Source organism: Rhineura floridana, chromosome 15 (assembly GCF_030035675.1).
Source record: "Rhineura floridana isolate rRhiFlo1 chromosome 15, rRhiFlo1.hap2, whole genome shotgun sequence".
NCBI lineage: Eukaryota > Metazoa > Chordata > Lepidosauria > Squamata > Rhineuridae > Rhineura > Rhineura floridana.
In genome coordinates this window covers 22,089,915-22,117,275 of record NC_084494.1, presented here as the reverse complement: position 1 = coordinate 22,117,275, position 27,361 = coordinate 22,089,915, and the positions used below count along the sequence as shown (strand labels likewise).

Genomic DNA, 27,361 nt, shown 5'->3' with positions numbered 1-27,361 from the left:
GCGACGACACAGTATTACAACTCCTCGTGAGGACACGTCCACGAATTGCCGTTGCGAAGGGGCGGGCTTTTTGTATTGAGCCGCCAATCAGCACGAGGAGGCCTTGGATCGCCTCAGTTTGCTGTTCAAGGCCTTGACTGTTGCTTTTCCTGAAGAAGAAACGATGATCGACCCGCAGAAACGGAAGGCGCCCGGCCCGGATATGACTTTGGTAGCGGCGGCCGCGGCTAAGAAGCCCCGTCATGAGCTTATCTTGGGGACGGGGCCTGGCGCTGGGCAGCCGCCTCCGGGCGCTTTGTTGCAGGCGGTGAGTCCCTCCTGGGTGCTGGTAGCCACCCGTAGGAAGCAGAGGACCTGTCTCCCTACAGTATTTTGTTTCAAATATAGATTGTACTATTTTTACTATTATCTCATCGTTTTAGCGCATGATACAATCGTAGAGTTAGAAGGGGCCTGTAAGGTCATGGAGTCCCTTTGCTCAATGCAGGAATCCAAGTTAAAGCATACCCGACAGACGGCGATTCAGCTGCCTCTTGAATATCTCCAGTGCTGGAAAGCCCACTGCTTCCCTACCTCATTGGTTTCATTGTCGTATCGCTCTAATAGGAAGTTTTTCCTGATATTCAGCCGAAATCTGGCTTCTTGAGACCGTTATTCCATGCCCTGCACTCTGGGATGATCAAGAAGAGGTCCTGGCCCTCCTCTGTGGCAACCTTTCAAGTACTTGAAGAGTGTTATATCTCCCCTCAGTCTTCTCTTCTCAAGGCTAAACGTGCACAGTTCTTTCAGTCTCTCCTCAAAAGGCTTTGTTCCCATTCCCCTCATCATCCTTGTTGTGCTCTGAACCTATTTCAGTTTGTCTGCATCCTTCTTAAACTGTAGTGTCCAGAAGTGGACGCAGTACTCAAGATGAGGCCTAACCAGTGCCTAATAGAGGGAAACTAGTGCTTTACTTGATTTGGAAACTACTTCTATTAATACAGTTTAAAATAGCATTTGCTTTGTTTTGCAGCCACATGATACTTGTGATCAGCAACAATTCCGAGATCCTTCTCGCATTTAGTATTGCTGAGCCAAGAATCCCCCATTTTATAACTTTGCATTTGATTTCCCCCCCCTAGGTGTAGCCCTTAAACCTGTTAAATTTCATTCTGTTGTTTTCAGCCCAGTGCTCCAGCTTTTCAAGATTCCTTTGAATCTCCTAACTTTGTATCATCTGCAAATTTGATAAGCATTCCCACCACCTCCTCATCTAAGTTATTAATAAAAATGAAAAGCACTGGACCCAGGACCAAACCCTGTGGTACTCCACTCGTTACCTCTCTCCAGTTTGAGAAGGAACCATTGATAATCACTCTTTGAGTACGATTCTGTAGCCATACTAAAAGAGTATGCTTTGGAACAGTGGCGGGGAACTTGTGGAATTCCAAAATGTTGTTGGACTCCAACTCCCATTAGCCCCAGCCAGCATGGCCAGTGGTCAGGGATGATGGGAGATGTAGTCCAGCATCTGGAAGGCCACAGGTTATACATCTGTGCTTAGAAAGAGTGAAATGATGGGCTCCTGTCTTGGTGAGGATGGAAAGCAGCAGTCTCAAAAGAGATGAAAGAGGCAAGAGAGACCACAGAAGTCGGTAATGGATGTCAGTGTTTTTAAAGGGAAATATGTAATAATTTCTATTACATATGCATTTGTTACTTTATATCCCACTTTTCGTCCAAGGTAGTGTACAAACATGGTTCTCCCACTCCTGATTTTATCCTCACAACAACCCTGTGAGGTAGGTTAGGCTGAGAGATAGTGGCCCAAGGTCACCCAGTGAGCCTCATGGCCAAGTGGGGATTTGAAATCTGGTCTCTCAGGTCCCAGTCCAACACTAACTGCTACACCAAACCGGCTCTATGACATATGCATACTTAGGTCTGGTTAGGTTATGTACAGAACATTTTATTGTCATTATAATTCTGTGTGCATCCTGTTTAGAGTAAGAAACATATGAAGGTGCCTTATGCTGAGTCAGGCCATTGGCCCATCTAGCTCAATGTTGTCTACACCAGGTGTGGGGGACCTACTGATGGGAGTTGTCACCAACATCAGGAGGGCCAGTGGTTCCCTACACTGACTAGCAGCAGCTTTCCAGGGTTTCAGGCAGGAGTCTTTTCCCAGTCTTACTTGGAGATGCCGGGGACTGAACCAGAGGCCTTTTGCATCTAAAGGAGACACTACCACCGAACTTCCCCTAAATAAAGACAGTTCCCTGCCCCGAGAAGCTTGCAGTCTAAAATTTATCTCAAGGGAAGGATGTTTTTAGATGTTTATATGTGCTTCCTCCCATAATGCTTGAGAAAAGTCACAGCTTCATGCTCTTCCCTTTCACCCTTCCAGTATATTTGTTTAATCTTACTCTACTTTCAGATCTTCAAGACTTTTGAGGCTGCAGTTCTCTGTCTGTACTTACCTTAAAGTAAATCCACTGAAGTATATAGGACTTATTTCCAAGACTTTTCAGTGTGTTGTAAATAGCTTTAAACACATATTCATGAGATACTGTACTAGTTAAAAATTCAAACAGAAAGAAATTGAATGGTAAATTTTAATATTATCCTACGACTGCTTTTTATTATCAAATTGCTAAAAGTGTAGCAGAATGTCACTAAAAAGAGGCCAAGGGGAAGGCAAATCTAATTCTATCTAAGTAAGCATACATAGGATCAAGCTGCATATTTTCTTGTCTCTGCTTGTTTCTCTCTTCTCTATTGCTCAGACTAACTAGGCAGCCAGTACTAACTCCTAACAAAGTCAGTAAGCCTATGAATGCCAGTTGCTGGTAATCACAAACAGGCTTCCCACAGGCATCTGGTTGGCCATTGTGAGAACAGAATGCTGAACTAGATGGGCCATTGGCCTAATCCAACAAGGCTCTTCTTATGTCCTTCCTTGGTTAGTGCTGCTACTTATAATTTGGGTGGGTGAATGACTGTTGTGGTGGTGTGCCAAAGTTAATAACACACATGGCTGCAAGAATGACCACAGAGCATTCAGTGAATACCGTTGGTTTGCATTAGATTCTGAGTTTGTATTTCACTGTGTTGATGTGGTCGAATAGCCTTCCTTAATGTGGTACCTGCTGGATGTTGTTAGACTTCAACTCCTGTTGGCCCCAGCCAGCAGGGTTCATGGTCAGCGAGGGTGAGTGCTGTAGTTCAGATCATCAGAAGGGCACCAGATTGGGAAAGGCTGGGTTAGGGTATTTTATTACACTCATTGAAGCAATGGTTGTGTTACAGCATTTAGAAGTAACCTTTTGTGGCTAAATTTTCCTGTTCTGAAATAGGTGCAACTGCTCACCTTTTCCCCAAGACATTAGATCAGGGATGAGGAGCCTCTGGGCCTCTAGATCTCAGACTACAACTCCCAACATACCTAATCATTGGGCACGGATGCTGGGGTCAAACATCTTGGTGGTTGCAGATTCCCCACCACTGGTTTAAGAGCAGTAGGCTTTTACTCTGCATTCAGATGCAGACTCGCTTATATCTTACTGCCTATTTTGCATTTTTTTTCATATTATAGGGCCCCCCAAGATGTTCCTCTCTCCAGGCACCTATAATGTTGCTTTCAGGGCACGAAGGAGAAGTTTACTGTTGTAAGTTTCATCCTAATGGAGCCACGTTAGCATCAGCTGGATTTGACAGGTTGATATGTAAGTCTACATTATAAACGTTTAAATACAGTTTTCCTGTTTAAAATTGGAGCATTCACCTGTTGTTGTTTTTAAAATAATCAATCAGATGCTGCTGCTTCAGTTAATTAAAACTAAACTTGCACATGACTAAAACCAAAGATGTGAAGGGGGAAAAATGCTCTTTTATGGTGTATGTCATGGATCGCTAATATGGTGCTCACTGGTGTATATGTGCCCATAGAGTTCCATCTCCCCACCCTTTCCCCTGCTGAAATTAGGCTTGAAAGAAGCCTTCTATCATAGCCAATAAAAGACTTTTTCCCAAGCCTAATTTCAGTCATAGAGGAGTGATGTTGAAGGGTCATAACTGAGAAGGTCAGGGTTAATCCTCTCCCCATCTGCAGCCCCCCAGTTGCCCCTTCCCCACTGCAGATAGGCTTTTTAAAAGCTTCTACCGGCTCCTGTGTGTGAGATACTGCCTCCCCAGTTGCACTCTCCAGAAAGATCCCCCCAAATTAGACTGGGGGAGGGAGCAAAACACTGTCTTAAAGTCTACTCGCTCATGGCAGGGATGGGGTGGAGAATGAGTGTACACACATGTGAGTGTGTGTAGTTGTGCTGTGTGTGTAATACTCAGGACAATTTCTCTGGTTTCCAAATGTGCCCATGGGCCTGAAAAGATTGGCAAACCCTACATTTTTTTTAAACAAGATAATGTGTACATGATTAATTGGAGATGCTTCAGTAAAAGGTCTCTTAGGAAAGGCTGAGCTAGAGTAGTCAGATATAGGTTCTCTCCCTAGTTTAAATTAAGAATTTCTAGCCCAGTTCGTATCTAATGGTAAACGATAGTTAATGGTTTACCACTGAAGTGCAAATGACTCCCACTTTGTTTCTCCTCTAATGTGAATGGAAGCAACATATCACAATCCCTGGCTTCATGTTAACTTTAAATTAGGAATTGTGCTGGGTTTTTATTTTTTAAGTGAAACAAACCATGAGCTTCATTTCAGATGTAATGCTTAGCCAGAGATTGTGGTTTATTTTTCCTGCACGCTACCGGGTACGAGCAAAGCAAGTGAGATTAGCATGTTCACCGTAAACTACTACTTCATCTGTCTTTTTATTTATTACTCAATAGTTGGTAGCCTTGTTTGATGCTATAAATATTAGTCTAATTGTACAAGGCATTGTACTAGCATGTGGTGGATAGCAAGGTTCACTCGTAATTTCAAAATGCAAATGTCGTGCAAAGATCAACATTAATGAAAAAGAATCTGCTCTTGCCTTCTATTGTAACCGAGCCATTCTCAACCTTTGGGTCCCCAATGTAGCTAGACTACAGTTCCATAATTCCTAATTATTGGCCATGTTGACTGGGGCTGATGGGAGTTGTAGTCCAGCAACATCTGAGGACCCAAAGGTTGGGAAAGGCTGCTGTAAACTACAGTTTGGTGTGGTTACATATCACAATACAGTTTATTTGAGGAGAGTGTGAATGGTTTTTCATTGCCATAATTAGGTGTAGAGGAATTTTCCCCAGGTAAAATTTGTGCATCTATTATTATTTTTTAAAACTTACCTGTTTCCAGAGGTCAGACCTACTTGAAGATTCCCATTGCCACTTACATACCCTTAAGCCTGAAAAGGGCATTTCATGGATTAAGAAGCTTTTTTTAGTGGAAATGCCATGGTGGCTTCAGTATTTAATCTTGATCTCACTTTGATTCTAGTGCTGTGGAATGTATATGGTGACTGTGATAACTATGCCACTCTGAAAGGGCATAGTGGAGCAGTTATGGAACTTCATTATAACACTGATGGCAGGTTGGTAATTCTTGTTAGGTGTTTTTCCCTCTATTTAATTGTTTTGCAATAACTAATTTGTAGTTGTTCAGAGTATATTACTAAAGCTTTGATTATTTATACTCTGCTGCTTCTTAGTTCTTGTGTCTTAATTGGTGGCTTTATTTTTAATGTGTCAAAATATTTCATAACAAATTGTGAAAGCATGTGCCAGAAGAAAATGCTCCATGATTTGAGGAAGAAAAATTGAATAGGAATGCAGCAAATAGTCAGCTTCACATTTTAGCCATTTCATCGGTCCCACTCTTTTCACAACTCTCTGCTGCTTTTCCTGATTTATCCAAAACAAATCCTGCATCAATGTGTTAGTGATAGCAGCAAAACCCTTTATAGGGGTTGGAGTGGAGCTTGGCTGTTTTGGTAAAACAAAGGTATGCATGACAGCGATTCACATATTGGTGCACAACTAGGGATTTGTATAAGGGTTTATACCAACTGATGTTAAAGACCAGTGCATATGTAACAGTATTAGTCATCTCTGTCTCTGCTTTGCGAAAGTAGAGGAAAGCAAATGCAGAAGATTGTAGGTGGAAGCGAAACAAATTCTAAAACCCTGTTGTATCTCTTGGGAATGCTGCCATTGTGGGTTCATATTCTCATGCTTTCAAGCTTCTGTAGAATCCATTCCTTATACACCACTTATTTTTACTATTACTGATTTTTCCCTGACTAATTGTTTTTGTAAGCTGCTCTGAGAGCCTTTTTGGCTAAAAAGCAAAGGAAAAAAGTATTAATTAGATACCCTACAACAGTTGCACATGGCTCCTTTGGAAATCACTTTGGATAAATGTTTTTTGCCACTAAGGTAGTGACAAAAGCAGTGGGTGGTATCCAGTGCTAGTCGTACTCAAAGTAGACCCATTGAAGTTAATAGATGTGACTAACTCAGGTTCATTAATTTCAGTGGGTCTAATCTGAGTACGACTACCATTGAATACAGCCAGTATATTTGCTTCCCCCACCTTCCTCCATCAGAAGGCTGGCACTGTGGGTAAAACTCTTGACAGCTTGTAGTAGGTATCTTTCACTTTTTGTATTCATCTCTAAATATCTCTTACCTAGTTGGCCAATTTTTTTAGTGTTGAATACCTTTTTAATACTTGTGAAACTCCAGTTTTCAGCTCTATAAACGTTGTATTTTCTCCCAGCATGCTGTTTTCTGCCTCCACGGATAAAACTGTAGCAGTGTGGGATAGTGAGACCGGAGAGAGAGTGAAAAGGCTCAAAGGGCACACATCGTTTGTGAACTCCTGTTACCCAGCAAGACGTGGGCCTCAGCTGGTCTGTACAGGCAGTGATGATGGGACAGTAAAGGTCAGTGTTGACATTATTGTCTTGCAAAGTAAACAGTCAAAACAGGGTGTGTTTTTGTCTCTCTTTCTCTCTCTCTCTCTCTCTCTCTCCTCCCCCCCTCCTTTTCCATGGTGCCTCATAATAGCACCATTGACCCTTACAGAGGCAGAGATGCATTTGATTGCCCTTGCCTTGTCTGTTGATTCTCTTTGACCTCTCAGCAGTATTTGATATAGTGGCCCAGTGGGGGGCACTCCACTGGTTTTACTCCTACTTTCAGGTCCATTTTCAGAGAGTACCTATTACTCAGCACCATGGGAGTTCACTTGCAGAACGGTCAGTCTGGTCCCCATGCTATTCAACATCTATATAATAATAATATATGAACCTGTTGGGGGATGTCATCAGGAGTTTTGGAGTGAGGTGTCTGTCTGTCAGTACCATCTGAATCAGGACAGGCAGTTCAGGTGGACTACTGTTTGGAGGTGCACTGAGTTAGATGGCCAATAAATTGAAATTGATTCCAGACAAGACTGAGATGCTCTGTGTTGAGGGCCCTCTAGTCAGGGAAGTAGATAACCTCTTCTGCATGGGGTCATCCAGAGTGCACTCGCCTGCACTCTGATAGCCTCAAGGCTGGAATACTATAATCTGTGGGGGTTTCTCTTGAAGTCCTTTTGGAAGCTATGACTGATATAGTGGCCAGGATGCTAGTGGGCACTGCTAGCTGAGCGCTTTTCACACCAGTTTCTTAAATACCTGCACTGGATGCCATTGTGCTTCCAAGCCCAATTCAGTGTGCTTACGTTGATGCAACAAAGCGTTAAACAACTTGGGTCCCAAGTATCTGAAGGAGCACCTCTCCCCATATAGACCTGCCTGTGTGTTGAGATCAGCAGTGGAGATCTTGCTGGCAGTTTTGATGCCATGTGAAGTTTGTGGAGCAGCGCTGTATGAGACAGCCTCTTCTGTGGTGCCCCCCAGATTGTGGAATGCCCCCCCTTTGAGGTGCATTTGGCCTCATTGCTATAAAGATTTCAATGTCTGGTCAGAGCACACCTTTTTGCACAAGTCTTTGGGGTTGGATGATCTTACATGGTTTAATTGTACTGAGCTGTATGTAACTGTCCTGGGACTGCATGGTGAAGGGTGGGCTATAAATGCCTATAATGTTCTTTTCTTCTAGTTATGGGACATCAGGAAAAAAGCTGCTGTTCAGACATTTCAGAATACATACCAGGTACTAGCAGTGACCTTCAATGATACCAGTGATCAGATAATATCTGGAGGCATAGACAATGATATCAAAGTAAGTTGACTATTAAATTGCATTTTCCTGAGATTCTTTTTTGTCGCTTGAACGAACAGCATAGCTGCACTCAAAAAAGAATCTGGTTTTCAAAACGTTTTAAGTTTTGCACTGCCAGGTCACTTTTGCCCTCTCCTTAGAAAACTTAGCCACCTCCAGAGAGAGGAAGGAAGAAACAGAATGGGCATGGTGGCTTCCTATTTTCTCTGGCAAGCAAAAGTAACAGCTTGCTGCAAAGGTGAGTGTGCAGTGCCAGCTCTAGCTGCAGCCACCTATCAAAATAGGAGACACGGGAAGGCTTTGTTATGGGTCTTCCCCTCTCTTTAAAAGGGTATTCTGGCAACTGACACTGGGGTTTTTGTCATCTCAACACCCGACATAAGCTATTTGTCTTGCAAGTACATTGAAGTCTAAAATACAAGACACTGTATCACTAACAAATCTCCATTTGCAGAACAGAGGTCTGGACTCTGCTCCTTATGTCCCAACTTCACTTGAAAGCTTCAACAGGCGTATTTAGATCTGGCTAACTGTGTGTTCGTATGTCTTTAAAGTGCGCCACATCATACATCTGTTCATATGTCATTAAAGGTATGGGACCTTCGTCAGAACAAGCTAACTTATACGATGAGAGGACATGCCGATTCTGTCACAGGTCTTAGTCTCAGTTCAGAAGGCTCTTACTTGCTTTCCAATGCAATGGACAATACAGGTAATTGCTTCTGCCAGAAACTAGCAATAAGAAATGTGTAACCCAGCATACTACTCTCAGCCATTGCTACTTAGTGGCCAGTATTTCAGAACTTGGAAATGTCTCCCAAAATGCCTATCATGTGGGTAGGCATTTTACCCAAGGCTTTGGATAGTTGCCCAAACTGTAAGCAAAGTGAGATGCAATATAATTAGAACCTTGCAGGGCATGCACTGTTTTTTGCCCCATTTGGGCTGCCAAAGCATAATGCTACAGTTGCAGAAGAGGCCATAATTGGGACATTCCCTTGTCGGGATATAGCTAAAGGAAGTTGTTGCTATCGCCTGGCCAGCTTCTCTTAGGACTTTCGTCTCCCTCTCGGAACCATCATAACATACCACTTTCCTGACCTTAAGCCAGGGATGGGGAATCTGTGACTCTCCAGATGTTGTACCCCAACTACAATTTTTCCCTTCCCTCACAAAAGATGGACTGCAAAGTGTTTTGTTATCTGAGCAGCTGAACGTTCATGCCACTACGCCAGCTCAGCCAATCCGTGTTGGAAGCTTCACTGTCACAAGCACAATATCAATTCGGAATTCTTTGGTTCAATGTACCAGAGATGCTGAAACAAAGAATATTATTTTAGAGAAGTAGCCATGCTGCATTCTAGATGCAGCTTGTCTTAGGCTGAAATTCATGTTGTAGCTACATCTGAATATTGTGTACAGTTGTGGTTGCCTCAGTATTTAAAAGGTCAGAAAATGTAATGCAGAACTATTAAGGCTGGAGCATCTTCCCTTTGACGAATGGCCAAAGAATTTGAGGAGTTTTAGTTATGAACAAAAATAACTAAATAGGGGAGATGCTAGAGGTTTATAGATTTATGTAGAGTTTCTCCCTATCAGGACAGATAAAATACTTGACAGAAAGCATAATTAATGTATGGAAATCATTGCAGATGTGGTGATGGCCCCTGACTTTGATGGCTTTAAATGAAGATTAGCCAAGTGTGTGGTGGTTATAAGGTCTACCAAAGTCTTATCTAGAACCTCTGTTCAGAAGCAGTATGCCACTGAGTACCACTTTCTGGTGGACAACAGCGGGGGGAGGGTGCTATTGCTTTCATTCTATTGCCTCCATTCTCTGCTTTCCAGAGGCATCTGTTTGGCCACTGTGGGACACAGGATACTAAACCAGATAGATTTTTGGTCTGATCCAGCAGAGCTATTATGTTCTTTGCCAATATAAAAGCACTTGGTCATTTCCCCCTTAAAATAGTGAAGTAGAATGATTGCTGAATGGTTTGAACCCCTTTCCTGAAAGCTGTAGTTCATAGGTGGGGAACCTATGGCCCTCCAGATGTTGCTGAACTCCAGTTCTCATAATCCCTGACAATTTTCCATGCTGGATGAGGCTGATGGGAGTTGGGAGTCCCAACAGGTTCTCCCTTCCCTCCCTAGACACATTTCTTCCATTGGGTTGTATCACATACTAGTTCTACTCAGAGTAGACCCATTGAAATTAATGGACCTAAGTTAGCCATGTCCATTAATTTAAATGGGTCTACTTTGAGTAGAACTAGCATTGGATACAACCCAACATAACATCTTGAATTTCCTGCCTCTTGGCGTTTGGCCTGATGGATTCAAGACTGAGTTAACTTATTATACAGTAAAGCAATAGCTTTTACTATTGTTTTAATTATTGCATTGTTAACCTTCTATCAGTTTATCAACCATCGAACCATATTATGGGTTAATATCTGTCTAGTTTCTTCAAATTCTTAACTGCTTGTATCGGCTGTGTTCTAGTTCGTATCTGGGATGTTCGGCCCTTTGCCCCAAAGGAGAGATGTGTAAAGATCCTTCAAGGGAACGTGCATAATTTTGAGAAGGTGAGTGCAATGCTAGCTGAAACTCTACTTGTTTACGGATGGCAGCTGAAAATTAATTCATAAATAAATAGCTTTTAAAATTTCAGAGTGCCGCAAAATTTTTAACAAGGGCTTTGCTTAAGATCAATGTCAGAAGAAACTCCAATTAAAGCTGCTGCGACAAGGGTTTTTTACCCCCAAGTGCAGCTGTAATTGTCTATAAATTTAAGTATCTTGACATTCACAATCTATTTCATATAAAATAACAAGATACTGGATATTTCTGGCAATAAAGTACAATATATAACTGCAGACTAAGCTTTCAAAGACAAACTATTACTGCAGTGCTGTTAATGTCTTAAAGCCCTGGTGAGTTTTTATTTTCAATACACTTGGGGAAATGAAAATATACCTGGAATTGTGCTTTCCTGTTTTGTTGTTTGTTAGAATCTTCTGCGATGCTCCTGGTCACCAGATGGAAGTAAAATAGCTGCTGGATCTGCAGATAGGTAAAAATCCTCTGTTTCAAGTGGGTTGACTTCATCTGAAACCCATGAGCCACTTTTAAGTGCAGTGGTTAAACCTTGTATTAGCCCTGAAAGGGCAGAACCAGGCTTGATATTTGTAGAGCCTGTCGTGAATCGCTGTCGCCATTTCAGTCCCAGGACTCAATTCCCAAACCCAGGGCAATTGATTCTGGCAGGGCACAACCTGTGCCTCCCTTATCAGGGCTGAGCAAACCAACAACCCTGCAAGGTAGGTAGACTGCCACCACCCCTTAATCCTGATCATCCACTCTGGGCCAAGGGGAAACCCAAAGTGTCAGAAATAGACCTGCCAAGGATTCCAAAGACAAGAGCCAAATGTACACTCCTTATCCTGGAGTCTTTACGCAAAACACCCAAATATATGGTAGTCTGTGGCTAATTGGCCATGTTGTTGGATTTAGAGCCAAATCTCCCCTGCAATGCACACAAGTAAGTAAGAAGTAGATTCGTAAAATAAAATGTAAGTGCACAAGTATAGCAGCAAAATAGTTCCTTAAAACCCACACCCCTGAGGGGTAAGGAAAATACAGAGAGTTACAATCACAGACAAAAATAACAAAACTGTCTAGCCTAATCTATACTTACAGTAGAGGTAAACAGCAAACCACTGCATGGTTCCACATCTCCCCAGAGAAGTATAGCCTAGGAGCATAGGAGAACATTGGGGATCAAAGGCTAAGGTCTGAACCCTATTCTTATGGGAAAATGGCCAGCAACAGCCAGGAATTAATTAGCCAGTCAGGGAGCTTTCTGATGATGAAACCTTTTGGAGCTTTCGCGCCTAACGGTCACACACTCACCAACCTTCCCAGACTGCTTGGCCTTGAAGCACCAGTCTCTACTGATAAGCAGGTGTTCTTGCTTACAACCTTATTAACTAGCTTCAGCTGTGAGAACTGCAAACTCATGACCTTCTGAGAGGCCCCCTTTCAGGCAAGATGTTTCCCCCACAATTCCTTGCCTCAGAACCATTTCAGTTTTTAAGCTTTCAAACCAGGCATTCTTGATAGATCCATTTCTCACATCCCCACCACCAGCAAAGAGTAAAAGCAGGGGAACCTAGATCAGTTCTGTGTCATGGGGCTGGGACTAAAACCCTTTTCCTCCACATCATTTCCCCCTAAGCCATTCCATCACCATTCCATCTTTGGCCTATAGAGGAAAACGTACATGGGCCATATAGGTGTCTGTATGAGTTCCCTGGAAGGGCTAATGGCAAAATTGGGGGCAGTGGAGGAGAGAGGTACACATGCCCATGTTGCAACCCCGGTCTGTTTTGAGTGCCTCGTTGCTGCTTTTACCTTTGGGGAAGAAAAGGGGAGACATCTGATCACAGCTCTCCTGGCTCTTAAGTTCAGGCTCTACCACACATAGACAAAGACTCTCTCAGCTTCTCTGCACACTAGCCAATTACGTCTTGGATGTTCATAAATATTCTTAACGTTCACATTTTTTTATGTATTTACAAAAAAAGTATCCTGCACTTCAATAATAAAAGCTCAAGACAGGTAGTAGTAGCAGATGTTAAAAAGATATGCGCACAGGCATCACGAAAGCAGAGTAAAACTAGATTCAACCACCTTTTAGATAAGGGATGGGAAAATAAAATTTAAAAAGTCCCTGTCTCGTGCTGAAAGGACATGAGTACTAGTATTGATGTCAGCTAGGCATGATAGCTACATATTGCCTCCATTGTCAAAGGTACAATGTCTGAATACCAGTTGCTGGGACATGTGAGCGGGAAAGTGCTATTGTGCTTGTTACTTATCTATATTTATTGAAAGTATTTAGAATCCACCCTTTACCTGAAGGATCCAGGGTATAGAATATATGCTGTGTAATCCCAAAGCTAGACAGTAAAATTAAAATAGTGTAAAACAAAATACAGAAATCACTTTCAAATAAAATGGGTAGCAAATAGCTACCCATTCAAATAGTCAGGATACGTCACCTCTTCCCAAAAGCCCGGTTAAAGAGGTGTGCCTTCACCTGCTAACAAAACATCCATCAGCATCATGATGAAATGCATGTCAGAGAGGAGGTCATTCAAAAGGCAGGGGGCCCCCACAGAGAGAGCCCACCCACTGGCCACTATCCCAAGAATCACATAGGATGTGGGCTCCACCAGCAGTGTTTGCCTGCTTTTGAGATTTCCATAGGCATCTGATCGTCCACTGTGGGAACAGAATGATGGACGATGAGCCTTTGGCCAGCAGGATTGCTCTTATGTAAGCCTCTGTGGGGGAAAGTGTTCCAAAGATGTGGTGGCGCAGCCTTCCTGCCTATTTTCACAAGGCAGATGTATTCAGAGCATGTCCTTTATGATCTCAGTTCAAGGGCAGGTACAGGAAACCACAGTCCTTTAGGTACCAAGCTGTATGGGACTTGAAAAGTAAACACGAGCACTATGAATTGCGCTCAATGGGCTGGTAGCCAGTATAGCTGCGTTACAGCAGCTTGTGACTAGCTGGAGCAAATAGAATCCGTTTATAAATCATCTGTGTTGAGATGAACATCGAGTTAATCTAGGCTGAGGAAAAGAACATTCTCCACTCTACCTGGTTGCAGTCTATGTGTTCTATGTGAAGGGTGCTGAGAGGAGACTCACAGAACTCCAGTGGCCAGAGTGGTGTAACACTCTGATTGAAGCTCTGTGAGGGAAACAGGGCGTCTCCTAGCAACTCTCAGCACCCTTCACTAACTATACTTCCCAGGATTCTTTGGGAGAAGCCTTGACTATCTAAAGGGAAATAAAGGGCGTGTGGATGTGGCCAGGGACAGCTTTGGTTTAAATTTGGGTGGGAGACTACATGTGCCTGCTGTAGAATAAAAAGGTGGGGGAAATGCTGAAAAGCAATGATCCTGTTCACAATGCTTTCCTTTTAGAAAGGAAAGGGACTGCCTGTCTGCCCAGTGCCTACCCACCCAATCTCCTCCCCTCCCCATGGTCAGTTTTACCTATCTTAAGAATGATTGCAGGGGAGTAAATCCCATTGAACTCAAAAAGCATGCAAATGATCAAACCTGCCCTTCCTCCTTCCTCCCATCACCTCCCTTTTGCCCCTTCCCTCCCTCTTCCATTGCCCCCCTCTCCTTCCAATTCTCTCCTTCCCCCTCTTTCCGCTCCTCTCTCTCCTCCCTTTCTCCTTCCCTCTCCTCTCCCCTCCTCCTCCCCCATGGCCAGTTTTACCTATCCTAACCATGATTGCACAGGAGTAAATCCTATTGAACTCAATAAGCATGCAAATGATCAGACCTGCCTTTCCCCTCTTTCCCCTCTCCTCTGCCTTCCTCCTCCCCTCTCCTCTTCCTCCTGCCCTGCCCTCTCGAGCCCTCCCCCCATCCAGTTTTTCCTATCCTAAACATGACTGCATGGGAGTAAATCCCACTGAACTCAGTAAACATGCAAATGATCAAACCTGCCCTTCTCTTCCTCCTGCTTGCTCCAGTCCCCCCCTCCTCTTTGCCCTTTCTCCCTTTCCTCCTCTTCCCCTCCTCATCCCCTGTGGGCAGTTTCACCCATCCTAAACATAATTGCAGGGGAGTAAATCCCAGTGCACTCAATAAGCATGCAAATGATCAATCCATTCTCAGCAAACCTGCACAGGATTCCATTTCTTACCTTCTGGATTACAAAGCAGAGAAATTCACTAATACACACACACAAAAAACCCTTGCAGTTTAAGAGCATACCTATAGCCAACAGATACTTCTATCAAACTTTAAAAAGCAGGGAAATTGGGCAGCTATAGTGAATGCACCAGGGGAGCAGGAGACCTGATCTCCTCTCTGAGATACTGGACTGCCCTACAAATTTGTCAAAATGCAAAATGCATTTTGCCTATTAGTGAATAATAATTTGAAGATTTGACTGGAAGTGTGTGTTTGGAGGAGGTTCCTTGCTTCATCAGTTTGAAAACATGGTTCTAGTCGGGAAAGGGACATACTCAGATAGTTTGATCATCTTAAATACTCTAGGTACCAAACCAAACTATTCTTCTGAGACTAAATCATCTCTAGGAAAGGAAACTTAATGGCAGAATCTCTTCTGTTAGTCATATTGAACTGTGGGGTGGGGCGGGAAAGGGGTGAGAAGAACTTGGCTTTACCATTCTATCTACTCCTGTGACAGAGTAGCATCCCAGTTCAACCAGTGCTCTCTGCAGTCTTTGAAAGTCCATGTAGCATATGTCCTTTGGGTGGACAGCATGATCTCTCCTAACTCAAGGACATCTTAGCGGACTCAGCCCAACCATTTGCTTTGCTACCAGGCTCTCCTTTCCCAATTAGGAGGCAGTCTTTAGGTGTGGGCTGCCTCCTGTGCAAATGTTGATGCCAAAGCAAATTTGACAGCTTTCTAAATTTGGTATGTCAACTGCCAGCTAACTTATTTCAGTCCATGTTGATGGATTGGTGATGGGCTGTGTCTTATGGGATATGCTATAGTTTTGTATTGTTTGCAATATGTTGCTGAGGACACCCTTAGTAAAGGATATAAATTCCAACTACAATCAGGGTGGTATTCCCTTCTTGTTTTCTGGTAAAATTCATAACTACTGAGCAGCTGTTTCTTCAGCAGCATGAACATTCAGCATGTAATTTATAGTAAAAAACTTGCATTTTGAGCATTAGTTCCTGCATTTTCGGGTGTTGCAAAAATGTTTTTCCTTAGTTTGCAATATGCTTAAAAGTTAGCTTTGGCTTTGGAAATGCACTGATAAGAACATAAGAAGAGCCTGCTGGATCAGGCCAGTGGCCCATCTAGTCCAGCATCCTGTTCTCACAGTGGCCAACCAGGTGCCTGGGGGAAGCCCGCAAGCAGGACCCGAGTGCAAGAACACTCTCCCCTCCTGAGGCTTCCGGCAACTGGTTTTCAGAAGCATGCTGCCTCTGACTAGGGTGGCAGAGCACAGCCATCACGGCTAGTAGCCATTGATAGCCCTGTCCTCCATGAATTTGTCTAATCTTCTTTTAAAGCCATCCAAGCTGGTGGCCATTACTGCATCTTGTGGGAGCAAATTCCATAGTTTAACTATGCGCTGAGTAAAGAAGTACTTGCTTTTGTCTGTCCTGAATCTTCCAACATTCAGCTTCTTTGAATGTCCACAAGTTCTAGTATTATGAGAGAGGGAGAAGAACTTTTCTCTATCCACTTTCTCAATGCCATGCATAATTTTATACACTTCTATCATGTCTCCTCTGACCCGCCTTTTCTGTAAACTAAAAAGCCCCAAATGCTGCGACCTTTCCTCGTAAGGGAGTCGCTCCATCCCCTTGATCATTCTGGTTGCCCTCTTCTGAACCTTTTCCAACTCTAGAATATCCTTTTTGAGATGAGGCGACCAGAACTGTACACAGTTCTATAAGCAAAACATATTCAATACGTTTGTGATTCATTGTGATTCATTGACCATTTTCAGTTGCCTTATGACTCAAAGCTGACGTTGATTTATTTTTTATTTATTTTATTTATATCCCACCTTTTCTCCAAGCAGCTCAAAGTGGTATACATGGTTCTCCTCCCTCTTTGTTTTATCCGCACAACCCTATGAGATAGGTTAGGCTGAGAGACTGTGACTGGCCCGAAGTTACCCAGCAAGCTTCATGGCTGAGTGCAGATTTGAACCCTGGTCTCCTGGGTCCTAGTCCAACACTCTAGCCTCTACACCACACTGGCTGTCTAACATAACCAAATAAAGATTTGAAAGAGCAAACCAGACAGACATCTTGGAAAATGCATTTTGTCAATCTGACCATAACAAGATTGTAATTCAGTTCAGAGTTGCAACTTCTTAAAGTTAGTGGCAATTTGAGAGAGTTTCAGTTATTAGATGTTCTGCACAAGAACAGTCTCTCATCTTCAGTCCCAGTAACTGCAAGGTTCAAATGACGAAGGAACTGAAGAGCAGTGAAACATCTTTTGAGGCAGTAGCTATTCAAGTGTTTTAATACTCAGACGAACGTTGAGAGATTAACTGACTGAAAGAACAAGAGTTCTGAATGCAGGATGTTGGGATTAGCACTGAAGAGTTGACTGTGTCACTTGCAGAATCCTGTTTTTTCGCCTCTCAGGTATATCAACATAAGACTTCCAAAGGAGTAGCTGGGTTGGTCTGCTGCAGCCAAAACAACAACAACAAAAACCCACCAGCAGTGTTGTGGCATCTATATTTCAATATAGGAGCCCAGCCCTGTGCATGGCTTACTTACTGTGAACCCAGAGAGGGTTACTTCTCCCTAAGTAATTGTGCATAGGATTGTGGCCTAAATCACTCGCTGGGAGTAGTGAGCCATTTAATTCTGGTTCATAGGGCACTGACAGATCTGCTTTCCCCCCTTGCTGACATGTGCAAAGCGTCTCACAAGCCCATCCTTGACTCCCAGAGTTGCCTGTATTCCGAAGTGACTTGTTAAAATACTAACATGTCTTCCCATTATGCCTCATTTGGTATGTACTGACTCTTAATTGCCTCATGGGTTATTTGCTCATGCATAGCAAGAGGTTATTGAGATGGATGCTAGCATTTCTGAAGCGTTTGAAGTACATACATATGAAACAGTTTGAGACTGATCATTGTGCTTCATCCGTTGCCGATAAGATTGGAGGGTACCATTTGTTATGCTTCGTTTGAGCTCTTCCTCGAAAGAACTCGAAGCAGTGCATCTTAAACAGTTTACAAGAGGCATGCACCCTGTTTAGATGACTGCTCGTTATGTGATTCTGCTGTGTTCTAATACATCTCTCCCCTTCTTGGTCATTCTTTTAGAGAAAATTCTTAATGGAGACCAATTCTCAGTACTGACGACCTGTTCTTGCAGATGCTTGCAGAGGCATCCATATTTGCTCCGCTGCAACCTAGTTAGCAGCATCCTGTAGCCTGTTTGGGCAGGGAGTCTTGGCACTTGCTCCTGAGAATTTGTGGTCACAACTTGGCAGTAGTGCAGGATGGATGTGTCCGGCCTGATTCAAATGGGTAGGATTGTTCTTAGCATTGCCACTCCCCTTCTCCTGCTACTTTCCCTAACCTTCATGCCCAAGTGCAGTTGTGCCGTTTGGGGTTGCTCCACTAGTTGTAACATCTTCAGAGGTCCTGAGGCAAGCTTGCACCTTATCAAATCCATCTCTGAGACATTACAAAGCATTTGCTCTTTTTATTTAACAAACAACTATCTTTGATGCAGCATGTACTGGCAGCAAGGCTGACAGTGGCTCAATCTGCATAGGCTGCTATTAAAAAATGTTGCAGAGAAAGCAGAAGTTCAGTAATAACCAGCTATTAAAATCTTGGTTGGTAACATTGTCCAGCCGTTGTATAGTGCAGAAGCATTTGGTGCCTCGTACCAGTACAGATTTTTCAACAATAAGTTCCTTGAAACCCTGCTCTGTACCTTGTGGGATGCCAGTTGCAGTGATGAGAGGTGAAGGACAGCAAGTGTTAATATTATACTGGCAGAAATTGCAGAACCCTCCTGAAAATTACATCCAAACATGTTTTGTGGAACCAGCAGTCTTGATTGGTTCAAACAGCACAAGAGGCTGATGGTAGGATCTGATCAATTCTGCAGACTTCAAGCAGGCTTTGAAATAACCTGCCCAAGACAAATTGTTTATCCAGCAAAAATCCAAATTACCAGCTCCTCATGACGGGATAAAATTGGTCATTCCTGACAAAAGTTCCTGTTTGAACTTTTCTTCTCTTTCATCACTTGATAGCAAGTTCAAACCATATCTTCTGACATACTTGAATGGGAAATTAAAATACTGCACATTATGAGTGGTCTGCCAGAATGAAATGGAAAATTTGCTCTATCATATTTTGCAAAGATCTGGGAGGCAGATTTTCACATTTTCATACAGCAAATTACTGGGATTTTACAGATGCTCAGAAAAACTGCTTCCACATACAGATGTTTTTGTAACTTACAAGGCAGCATTATTTGCTAAAGCAGTAGGTACCAGAGATGCTGCTGAAAGATTTGGCATTGTAGTTTAGTGAATTTTTATGAATTGAAAAATGCAACTCTTGGTTGCAAATGAAGACTCATTTTCTTACTGTAAGGTATGATGCTGTCCAGTGCAGCACCATATAGGGTTATATGCAACATTAGTCTTTCAGAGTAGACCTATTGAAATTAATCCGTATGACTAACTTAGGTCTATTAATTTCAGTGGTTTGTATCCAATGCTAGTTCTGCTTGATGTAGACCTATTGAAATTAATGAGCTTAAGTCATGACCATTAACTTTGATGGGTCTACTCTGAGTAGGACTGGCATTTAATACTACCCATAGTTTTCTTGTGGAATATTAAGTATGGAAGACAAATATACAGACAGACTTCAGATATTATAAACAAACAGGGTTACTTTATGCAGAGGACTTCATTCCAGAGAATAAGAAAATGAAGCAAATACTAATTTCTTACAAAAAATGCATATCCCACAATATCACTAAATCAAGCAAGCCAGTCTTTCAAGTTAGACGGTAATTCTGCTTCATGGGTCATAAAATGAGTAGCTGTCTTTTGATCTGTAAGATCATAAAGTGAATACATCTGTTCACCTGGGGCAATCTTGCAGCACTACATTCAGACTCAGTGACTCCATTTCTCAGTTCGGGATTCCTATCAAGTAGCTGATTCTTACTGCTGCAGGTCTTTTCAAACTAAGGTCATGCAGGCAAAAGGTTTACTTTCCACAATATTAGGACATGGTGATATTGAAACACAGATCCAGGAATGATAGTGGAACGCTGGATAGTCTGTAGTAAATGCAAATCAGAGTGAATGAACACCTTGATGAACACATGGAGTTACTGGGTCAAAAGGGAGTTGCTCTTTTATTTTTAGTTTATTCTGTTGGGAGGCTGTCACTCATATTTGTATCTTTATAGGTTTGTTTATGTATGGGATACAACCTCCAGAAGAATCCTCTACAAGCTGCCAGGCCATGCTGGCTCAATAAATGAAGTAGCTTTTCATCCAGAGGAGCCAATTAGTAAGTCCTGTTTGAATTGTCAGGAAGTCTGAAAGTTGTGTGCATGTAAGCAGAGAACATGACTTCTGTGAAATCAGGATTATAAACATAATCTGTTAGCCAACACAAAGAGGGTTTTTTCCCCTCTCTCCCTGTCCTGCACTTGTCAGATCAGTCAGTTTGGTTGTAAAGTTTGCCTCGGTAGTAATCTACAAAACACAAACATAAATATAATGTACTTGGGGAAATTTTAGTTGAATCCAAGCAGATTGCATCTGTCCTCTCCAGAGAACTTCCAGCTCCTTTAAGTGGAGGCAGGTAGACTTCCAGGCTGGTGGGATCCACTTTGTTCTTTTAGTAGAACCCAGAAATCCATCATCAGGAGTTGGGGTGGGGAATAGTAGCCTGGGGTGGTCAACACAGAAGTAAGGAGGAAGATGCATCTAAGCCCATGCTCAGCCCTGGTACTTGTTATCAGTACCAGAATTGAGCTCACAGTCTTGCCACATGCACACTCACTCTACCTCCACTCCTGGTTCGCTCCCTCTCCCCCTTTATCAGCTTGATTTAGGAAGCAGGAGGACCTTTTTTATTGTCATTAAACAATTGAGAGTTTAATGAAACAATTGAGATCCTTGCTGATCTACTGCAAATCACTCTGATCTAACAGTAGATCCTGATCAAACATCTTCCCACCCCTGCATTAAGAGCATGGTTGTGTTTCCTCAACCATCAAAATCTAATTAATGAAGAAGACTGCTCTTGCCAGACCTGCACTGCATGTCACAGATTGCTTCTGTACTTACTGGCCAGATTCACAGGTCATATTAAATCATAGTTTGAAATAAATTCTGGTTTCAGATGAATGCATATTGTGTTTCTCCCCCTGTGCCTTCCTTCAACGCACTGCAGAGGAAATATACCAGAGGCTGGCTTTGTGTTAACATGCAAACCAATGCTTGTGCTTCATTTTCCCCCAGACTATGAGCGGTAAGGCAGGCTCTGTCAAAGCCCCTTCCCTTTTCTTTAAAAAAAAAAAATCAAGTCTTCTGGGAGTAAGTATCATTGCCGTTCTCCTGGGCTGCTCAGGGTTTTTTCTATTTTAAAAATGTCCTTTTGTCTCAATTTCAATTGCTCTTGGACATCCATCTCTAAACAGCCTGTTCTTTGTTTACTAATTACAGTCCTAGGTTTAGAGATTAATTCCATCCAACTTTCTGCCTTAGAGTAGCATAAGGATACAATAAAACAATATTTAAATGACCCCCCCCAATCCAAAAAAAAATCTCAACATGCAAATGATAAAATCAGAATGGGAAAGATCACAGAACAGCAGGACTGATGTGATCTAGCCCATGATCTTCAGCTGGTGGGTTGTGATTCACAATATGGTTGTTCTTGCCTAAGCTGGGCTGCATCAGAAACCACCACCACCATTTTCTTTGTTTTTATTTAAGGAGTAGGAAATGGGCACAGAGAGAGAAAGTGATGGAGGAGAAAACAGAAAGATGCAAAGAGGGGGGGAAAGGACACATACCAGTTAGGGAGGGGTGGGGGGTTGAACAGGAAACTCATGAGTAGAATTGCATAGAATTTCAGCCAGAGTAACCAGTGACAGAAGCTTCCCTTCACCTTTGTTTAAAATCTCCATCAGCATTCTTACAGACCCGGGTTCAATCACTGCCTTTGTGGAGCTGTGTGCTTTTAAGCAGGGGTGAGCATCCCATGGCCCTTCAAATGTTGTTGGACTACAACTCCCATTTTTGATGCTATCTATGCTGGCTGGAGGGAAAGGGAGTTGGAGGCCAACAGCATCTGGAGGCACACAGGCTGCTCATTGCTGCTTTAAAGGTACAATTCAGATTGGAATGAAATTGAAGGGACTGCCTGGTTGGGGATTGTGGGATTTGTAGTCCCAACGATATCTGGAGAGTCACAGATTACCCATGTCTGCTTTATTCCTTTGATGGAAAAGACTCTTGAAGAGAGGCTGCACCCCCTTGTGGTTAATGTCCAATATTAGCAGTGCTAGCATTTTGTTCTGCAAAGTAATGATGTCACCATTGTCAAGAGAAAATACATTAAAATTATTAATACAGTTGCCAGAAAAATAGTAACATATGAAAGATAAAATATCTGCATTTTAGAAAAAATAGGCATCTCTGGTTGAAACATATCTGTTAGTTCCAGAGATATGCTTGTGAAAGTCATTTTAGTTATCTAGTGATTTTGTAAATACATGAAACAAATAAGATGTCCAAAACTAATCCCTTCAGATTTTCTTTAAAAATGTTTGTATTTCTTGCCATCAGTACTTTCTGCATCTAGTGACAAAAGGCTGTATATGGGAGAGATCCAGTGAGGATGAGCAGAAGAGAGCCATCACCGTCCACTTCTTGCATGTGCAGAATTGGATTACTTCTAACCATATTGAACTTCGCTGTACATAGTAATGGAAGATGAAGAGACTGTAGAAATGCCATCTTATATACAGAGTTGAATATTAACCATTGTGTTTTAGGGGATCCCTTGTTGAATTCTTGACCATGTTATGCAGAATATTAAAAAGACTTGTGGTCTGGAATCATTAGGATTTAAAAGATGGACGTACAGAATTTTTTATTTTTGCTGCGAAATGTGTTTTTGGCTTATTGAAATCATTCGACAGTTGTAAAATGGGGGGGGCATTTAATATTTTAGGGTTATTGTCAGGTTTGCTTATTTTTATACTGAAAAAATAAAATACTTTGCAAAACCTGTATCAATTGAATTTATTGCTACACGCTTTTTGCCATTACTCAACAGTGTCGTTATCTGCACAGAAGAGAAGGGAGGGGAAAATTACACAGAGGGGGAAAGAAGAAAATTGACAACTAAACAAGAAATAGTATAAAATGTAAATCTCACAGATGGCAGTGATACTCCACAAACGTTGTTCCACTTTTAATAACGTTTCACTGATGCACTGTGATAGGATGATGGTCAAATATTGTTTCAACATATGCCTTATTCATGGAGCCTCTCAGTTTCATTCAAGCAAATCTGTTTTGTTTGCCTAAAACTATACATCAGTTTGTTGTGTTTGTAAGGGTAGGAAACTTTTCTCTGAGAATACTTTTAAGTTTTTTTTAAAAGGAACAGACTTTCCATTTCCTGTGAAAGAGAGAAATACATTTAAATATCTGGCTGTAGAGATACATATGAAGTAGAGTACAAAACAGGTTTTGCCAATTTGCGGTCAGAATCAAACTTGAGAAAAGGGAAAGGGGAGCAAACCTAGGAGGCTGAAGTCTTTTGAAACATTGATGCAATTGGATGTTAGAGCTCTGTCTTCAGTTGATTAAAATGAGATCACTATAGGCAACAACTGAAAAATCTGGCTTAGTATATCCTTGAATATGCCTTACAAACCAGATTGGGCCACCAGTAAATGTGACAAAACAGCCTGGCTTTCTCTCGAATTCACATATCCCCAGGAACTAAGCTTCTAAGATTTCCAGGTTGATTCTTATTGGGAAGAAGTTGGGGCCAATGAGACTTAATGTTTCTGAAAGATTTTCACTAACCGAGAAGTGTGGGTATTCTCATTTTTGCAGCATTCTGTATATGCGTTCCCCTGGTACGACTGAGTAACAGAAGTAGTCTTATATCTAGAAATTGTTGAAGGATTCTCTAATTTAGAATCATTTTCTGTATAGGGTGCCTCGAATAAATAAATGGGAGAGGAATGGTGAATATTATCACTGTTTTCCATAAGATGCAGCTGGAATATAAGCAATTCGCCCATGCCCCAGTTCTTGTCCATGGACGCTCAGGAGTGATCATGTCTACCGTCCTTCATGTGCAATTCCACAGTAGGACAAGTGCCTCAACAAGATGGCCAGCTCTACCCACCTGAAAAGAATATTTGCATCATGGATGTATAGCCATAACTGATTCTGTCTTGTCTTTACCTGATAAGTAACAGTCTAAGGGAAATCAGTGGTGTGGAGTAAGGAGAGATTGTTAATTGGTGGTAACTGGCATGTGTGCTAAAGATCCCCAGTGCAGCTCTAAACTAATAAGTGAAAAAGACAGAGAATCTGACTGATGTTGATCAGAAATGACTGTCACCTAGATGTGCAGAACGTTCTGGCTGTGTAGATGTTCACATCAGTGAGCAACATCATAAAGGAAAACAATTAGTTTGGAGCATAATTTGCATGTTATGACACCATTCTGCACTTGGCTTGTAGCTGTGCCACTGGAATTGAGCAATGGAGGTAGCAGCCAATTCTTGCAGAGGTGATAAGTCTGAGTTTTGCCACTTGACACTGTAGGTGCCTCTGAAAATCAAGAAAGGCTGGATATGTATTGGAGATACTTGGCAAGCACTGATATAGATTATTAACAGTGATGATGGGCTGCATCCAGACTGAGCTATGCTTAGAACAGACCCACTGAAATCAGTGGGACTTAAGTTTATGATTCACTAGAAAAGGCAATAATGCTGGGAATAGAAAAGCAGGGAATAGAAAAAGAGGAAGACCAAACGAGATGGACTGATTCCATAAAGGAAGCCACAGACCTGAATTTACAAAATTTGAACAGGGTGGTTTACAACAGATGCTATTAGAGGTCATTGATTCACAGGGTTGCCATAAGTTGTAATCGACTTGAAGGCATATAACAACAAAAGTCTCATTTATTTCTGTTAGTCTGCTCTAAACATGAGTAAGTCTGGGTCCAACTCTGGAGTCTGAGGCTATGTTATCCTTAAAAAGGGGAACAAGGTGGAAGTATGTAACATAGGATGCTCCCTTAAGCTGAGTCAGACCATTGGTCCATCTAGCTCAGTTCCGCCTACACTGAATGACTGTCACTCTCCAGGGTTTCAGGCAGAGTTCTTTTCCAGTCCTACCTAGAGATTCCAGGGATTGAACCTGGGACCTTCAGCAGGCAAAGCAGATGCTTTACCGCTGAGCTACACCCTGCCAATATTATTCATGATGTAGGGAAAGTGGACAGAGAGGATTTCTTCCTCCTCATAATACTAGAATGTGTGTGTGTGGGGGTGTCATCTAATAAAGGTGAACGATGGAAGATTCAGGACAGACCAAAAAGAAGCAAGCCCTTTACACAGTGCATAGTTAAATTATGGAATTTGCTGCTATATTAATGGCCACCAAATTAGATGGGATTGGACAAGCAGGGACCAACGCTGATGATGTTTCAGTGCATATTCAAAACATAGTAAGGTTCCCAGCCTTTGCTGGTGTATAGGTTATCATGATCATTTGTGTTAATATTAATATGAATGCTGTATTTTTAAAATTTGTTCTATGCTGTCTCTTGACCAATGTGGCAAGTGGTATGGAAATGTTTTAACAAGTGAATACAAATAATTTCACAGAGGATAAAGCCTTTCAATGGCTACTAGCCGTGATTGCTATATACTACCTCCAAGATCAAAGGTAGGATGCCAGTCACTGAGAAAGAAGAGTGGGAGAGAGCTGTTGCCCTCAAATCCTGCAAATGGGCTTCCTGTAAGACCATCACAAGAGCACCTGCTGGACCAGGTCAAAGGCCCATCTAGTCCAGAATCCTGTTCTCACAATGTTCTTCCTTACAGGAAGCCCATACAGCTGGTATAGCACAGTGAGGAGGAGAGCCTGGCTGGGAGTCCAGAGTCTGTGAGTTCAAATCCTTGCTCGTGTCTCCTGGGTGTCAAGGGCCAGCTAAAGATCACCCCCACAGTGAGTGGCTCAGGGGTTACGTGCCCCACCACCTGTGCACCCGTGGGCAAGCTGCATAGTCCCAAGGAGCCCAGTTGCCCCCCAGCTGGCAGTTGCAGACAAGGCAGGGGCTGGCTTGTGCAGTTGTGGCAAGCTGAGCAGGCCCTAGCCAGCTGGGGAGGACTAGCCTCAGAGGGAGGCAATGGTCAACCACCTCTGAATACCACTTAACATGAAAACCCTATTCATAGCGTAGCCATAAGTCAGGATCAACTTGAAGGCAGTCCATTTCCATTTACAGGAAGCCCACAAACAGGCCATGAGCACATCTGCTTGTTGCTGGACTCCGTAGGCCTTTTGTCTGACAGCAGCAAGGCTCTTGTGTTCTCAGTGGATCAGCTTTTAAATCAAAGGAAGGAAGGCTATTGTCAAGTAAATGAATGCAGCAAACAGTCTTCAGCCATGTGTAGCGATATGGAAGGGGCATAGGCATGAGCGTCAGGAGTGTGTCCCTGGTTCTATTTGTGAACCATTGGCATTTATCTGTGAGAAACTTGCTTTGCTCTGATCATAGCAGCAGTTCTTATTTTTGAAAAAAAAATGTGGCTTGTGTACGGGAGGGAGGGCTCATTTTTACAGCACCTATTTCTATCTTCAGGAATATTCCGCCTGTGCCCTTGCTAATCCCTTTACACACTCAGAGGTGGGAGTTAAAACTCATGTGAAATATATGCCCTGCCTGCAGCCTCATTCAGCTTTATTAGCCTTGCCGCTGGAGAGAAGCCCTTGAGACCGAGACCTTCATTTGCTAGGGTACCCTTGCAAGGCAGCTGCCTTTACAAGTAATTACCCGATATAAAAGCATAACAGCCGAACAATAAATGTGAACAGTGTGCATCTTATTAATTATAACCCGGACAGGGACCACTGGAGTAATTAACTGCAGAGCAGAGAAAGCAGCTTCAAGCTTAAGCAGCCACTGGAAGGATGCTTTTTAGAGTGTGCTCAGCGCTGCTGCAGCCCAGGTTGTGCCCAAGGGAGGCTGTTTCAAAAGCTCCAGCTGTTTCTATCGGTCAGGGATGGTTGCTGGTTTCTGGGCCCTGTCCCTGATGACTGCCCCTATTCCCCAGCCCCTCTTATTGGGGGTCTGCCTTGTTAACATTTTAGATACTGTAGAGCTGGAAAAGGTTCAGGAAAGGGCAACCAAAATGATCAAGGATCTGGAGCAACTCCCTTATGAGGAAAGGTTACAACATTTGGGGCAGACACAGCGCATAGTTGAAGTGTGACATTTGCTTCCACAGGAGGCAGTGATAGCCACCAACCTGGATGGCTTTAAAAGAAGACTGGACAAATTCGTGGAGGATAAGGCTATCAATGGCTAGTACTAGCCATAACGGTTA

At 42.6% G+C, this 27,361-nt stretch overlaps 1 protein-coding gene across 1 annotated transcript; it reads left to right on the top strand.

Moving 5' to 3' along the window:
• The first annotated feature begins 16 nt into the window (after positions 1-16).
• Positions 17-22,965, top strand: SNRNP40 (small nuclear ribonucleoprotein U5 subunit 40). The gene is made up of 10 exons (XM_061596500.1): positions 17-307; positions 3,575-3,704; positions 5,420-5,513; positions 6,701-6,866; positions 8,032-8,154; positions 8,746-8,866; positions 10,660-10,742; positions 11,169-11,230; positions 20,162-20,265; positions 22,557-22,965. The coding sequence occupies exons 1-10, from the start codon at positions 164-166 to the stop codon at positions 22,604-22,606; spliced, it is 1,077 nt and encodes a 358-aa protein (XP_061452484.1). The 5' UTR covers positions 17-163; the 3' UTR covers positions 22,607-22,965.
• Positions 22,966-27,361: the final 4,396 nt, after the last annotated feature.

Excerpts from the sequence above, each read along its gene's own strand:
- SNRNP40 (XM_061596500.1), top strand. The coding sequence starts at position 164 with ATGATCGACCCGCAGAAACGGAAGGCGCCCGGCCCGGATATGACTTTG. Across the intron at positions 3,705-5,419 it reads TGGATTTGACAGGTTGATAT|TGCTGTGGAATGTATATGGT; the intron begins GTAAGTCTACAT and ends CTTTGATTCTAG. Across the intron at positions 8,155-8,745 it reads GCATAGACAATGATATCAAA|GTATGGGACCTTCGTCAGAA; the intron begins GTAAGTTGACTA and ends ATGTCATTAAAG.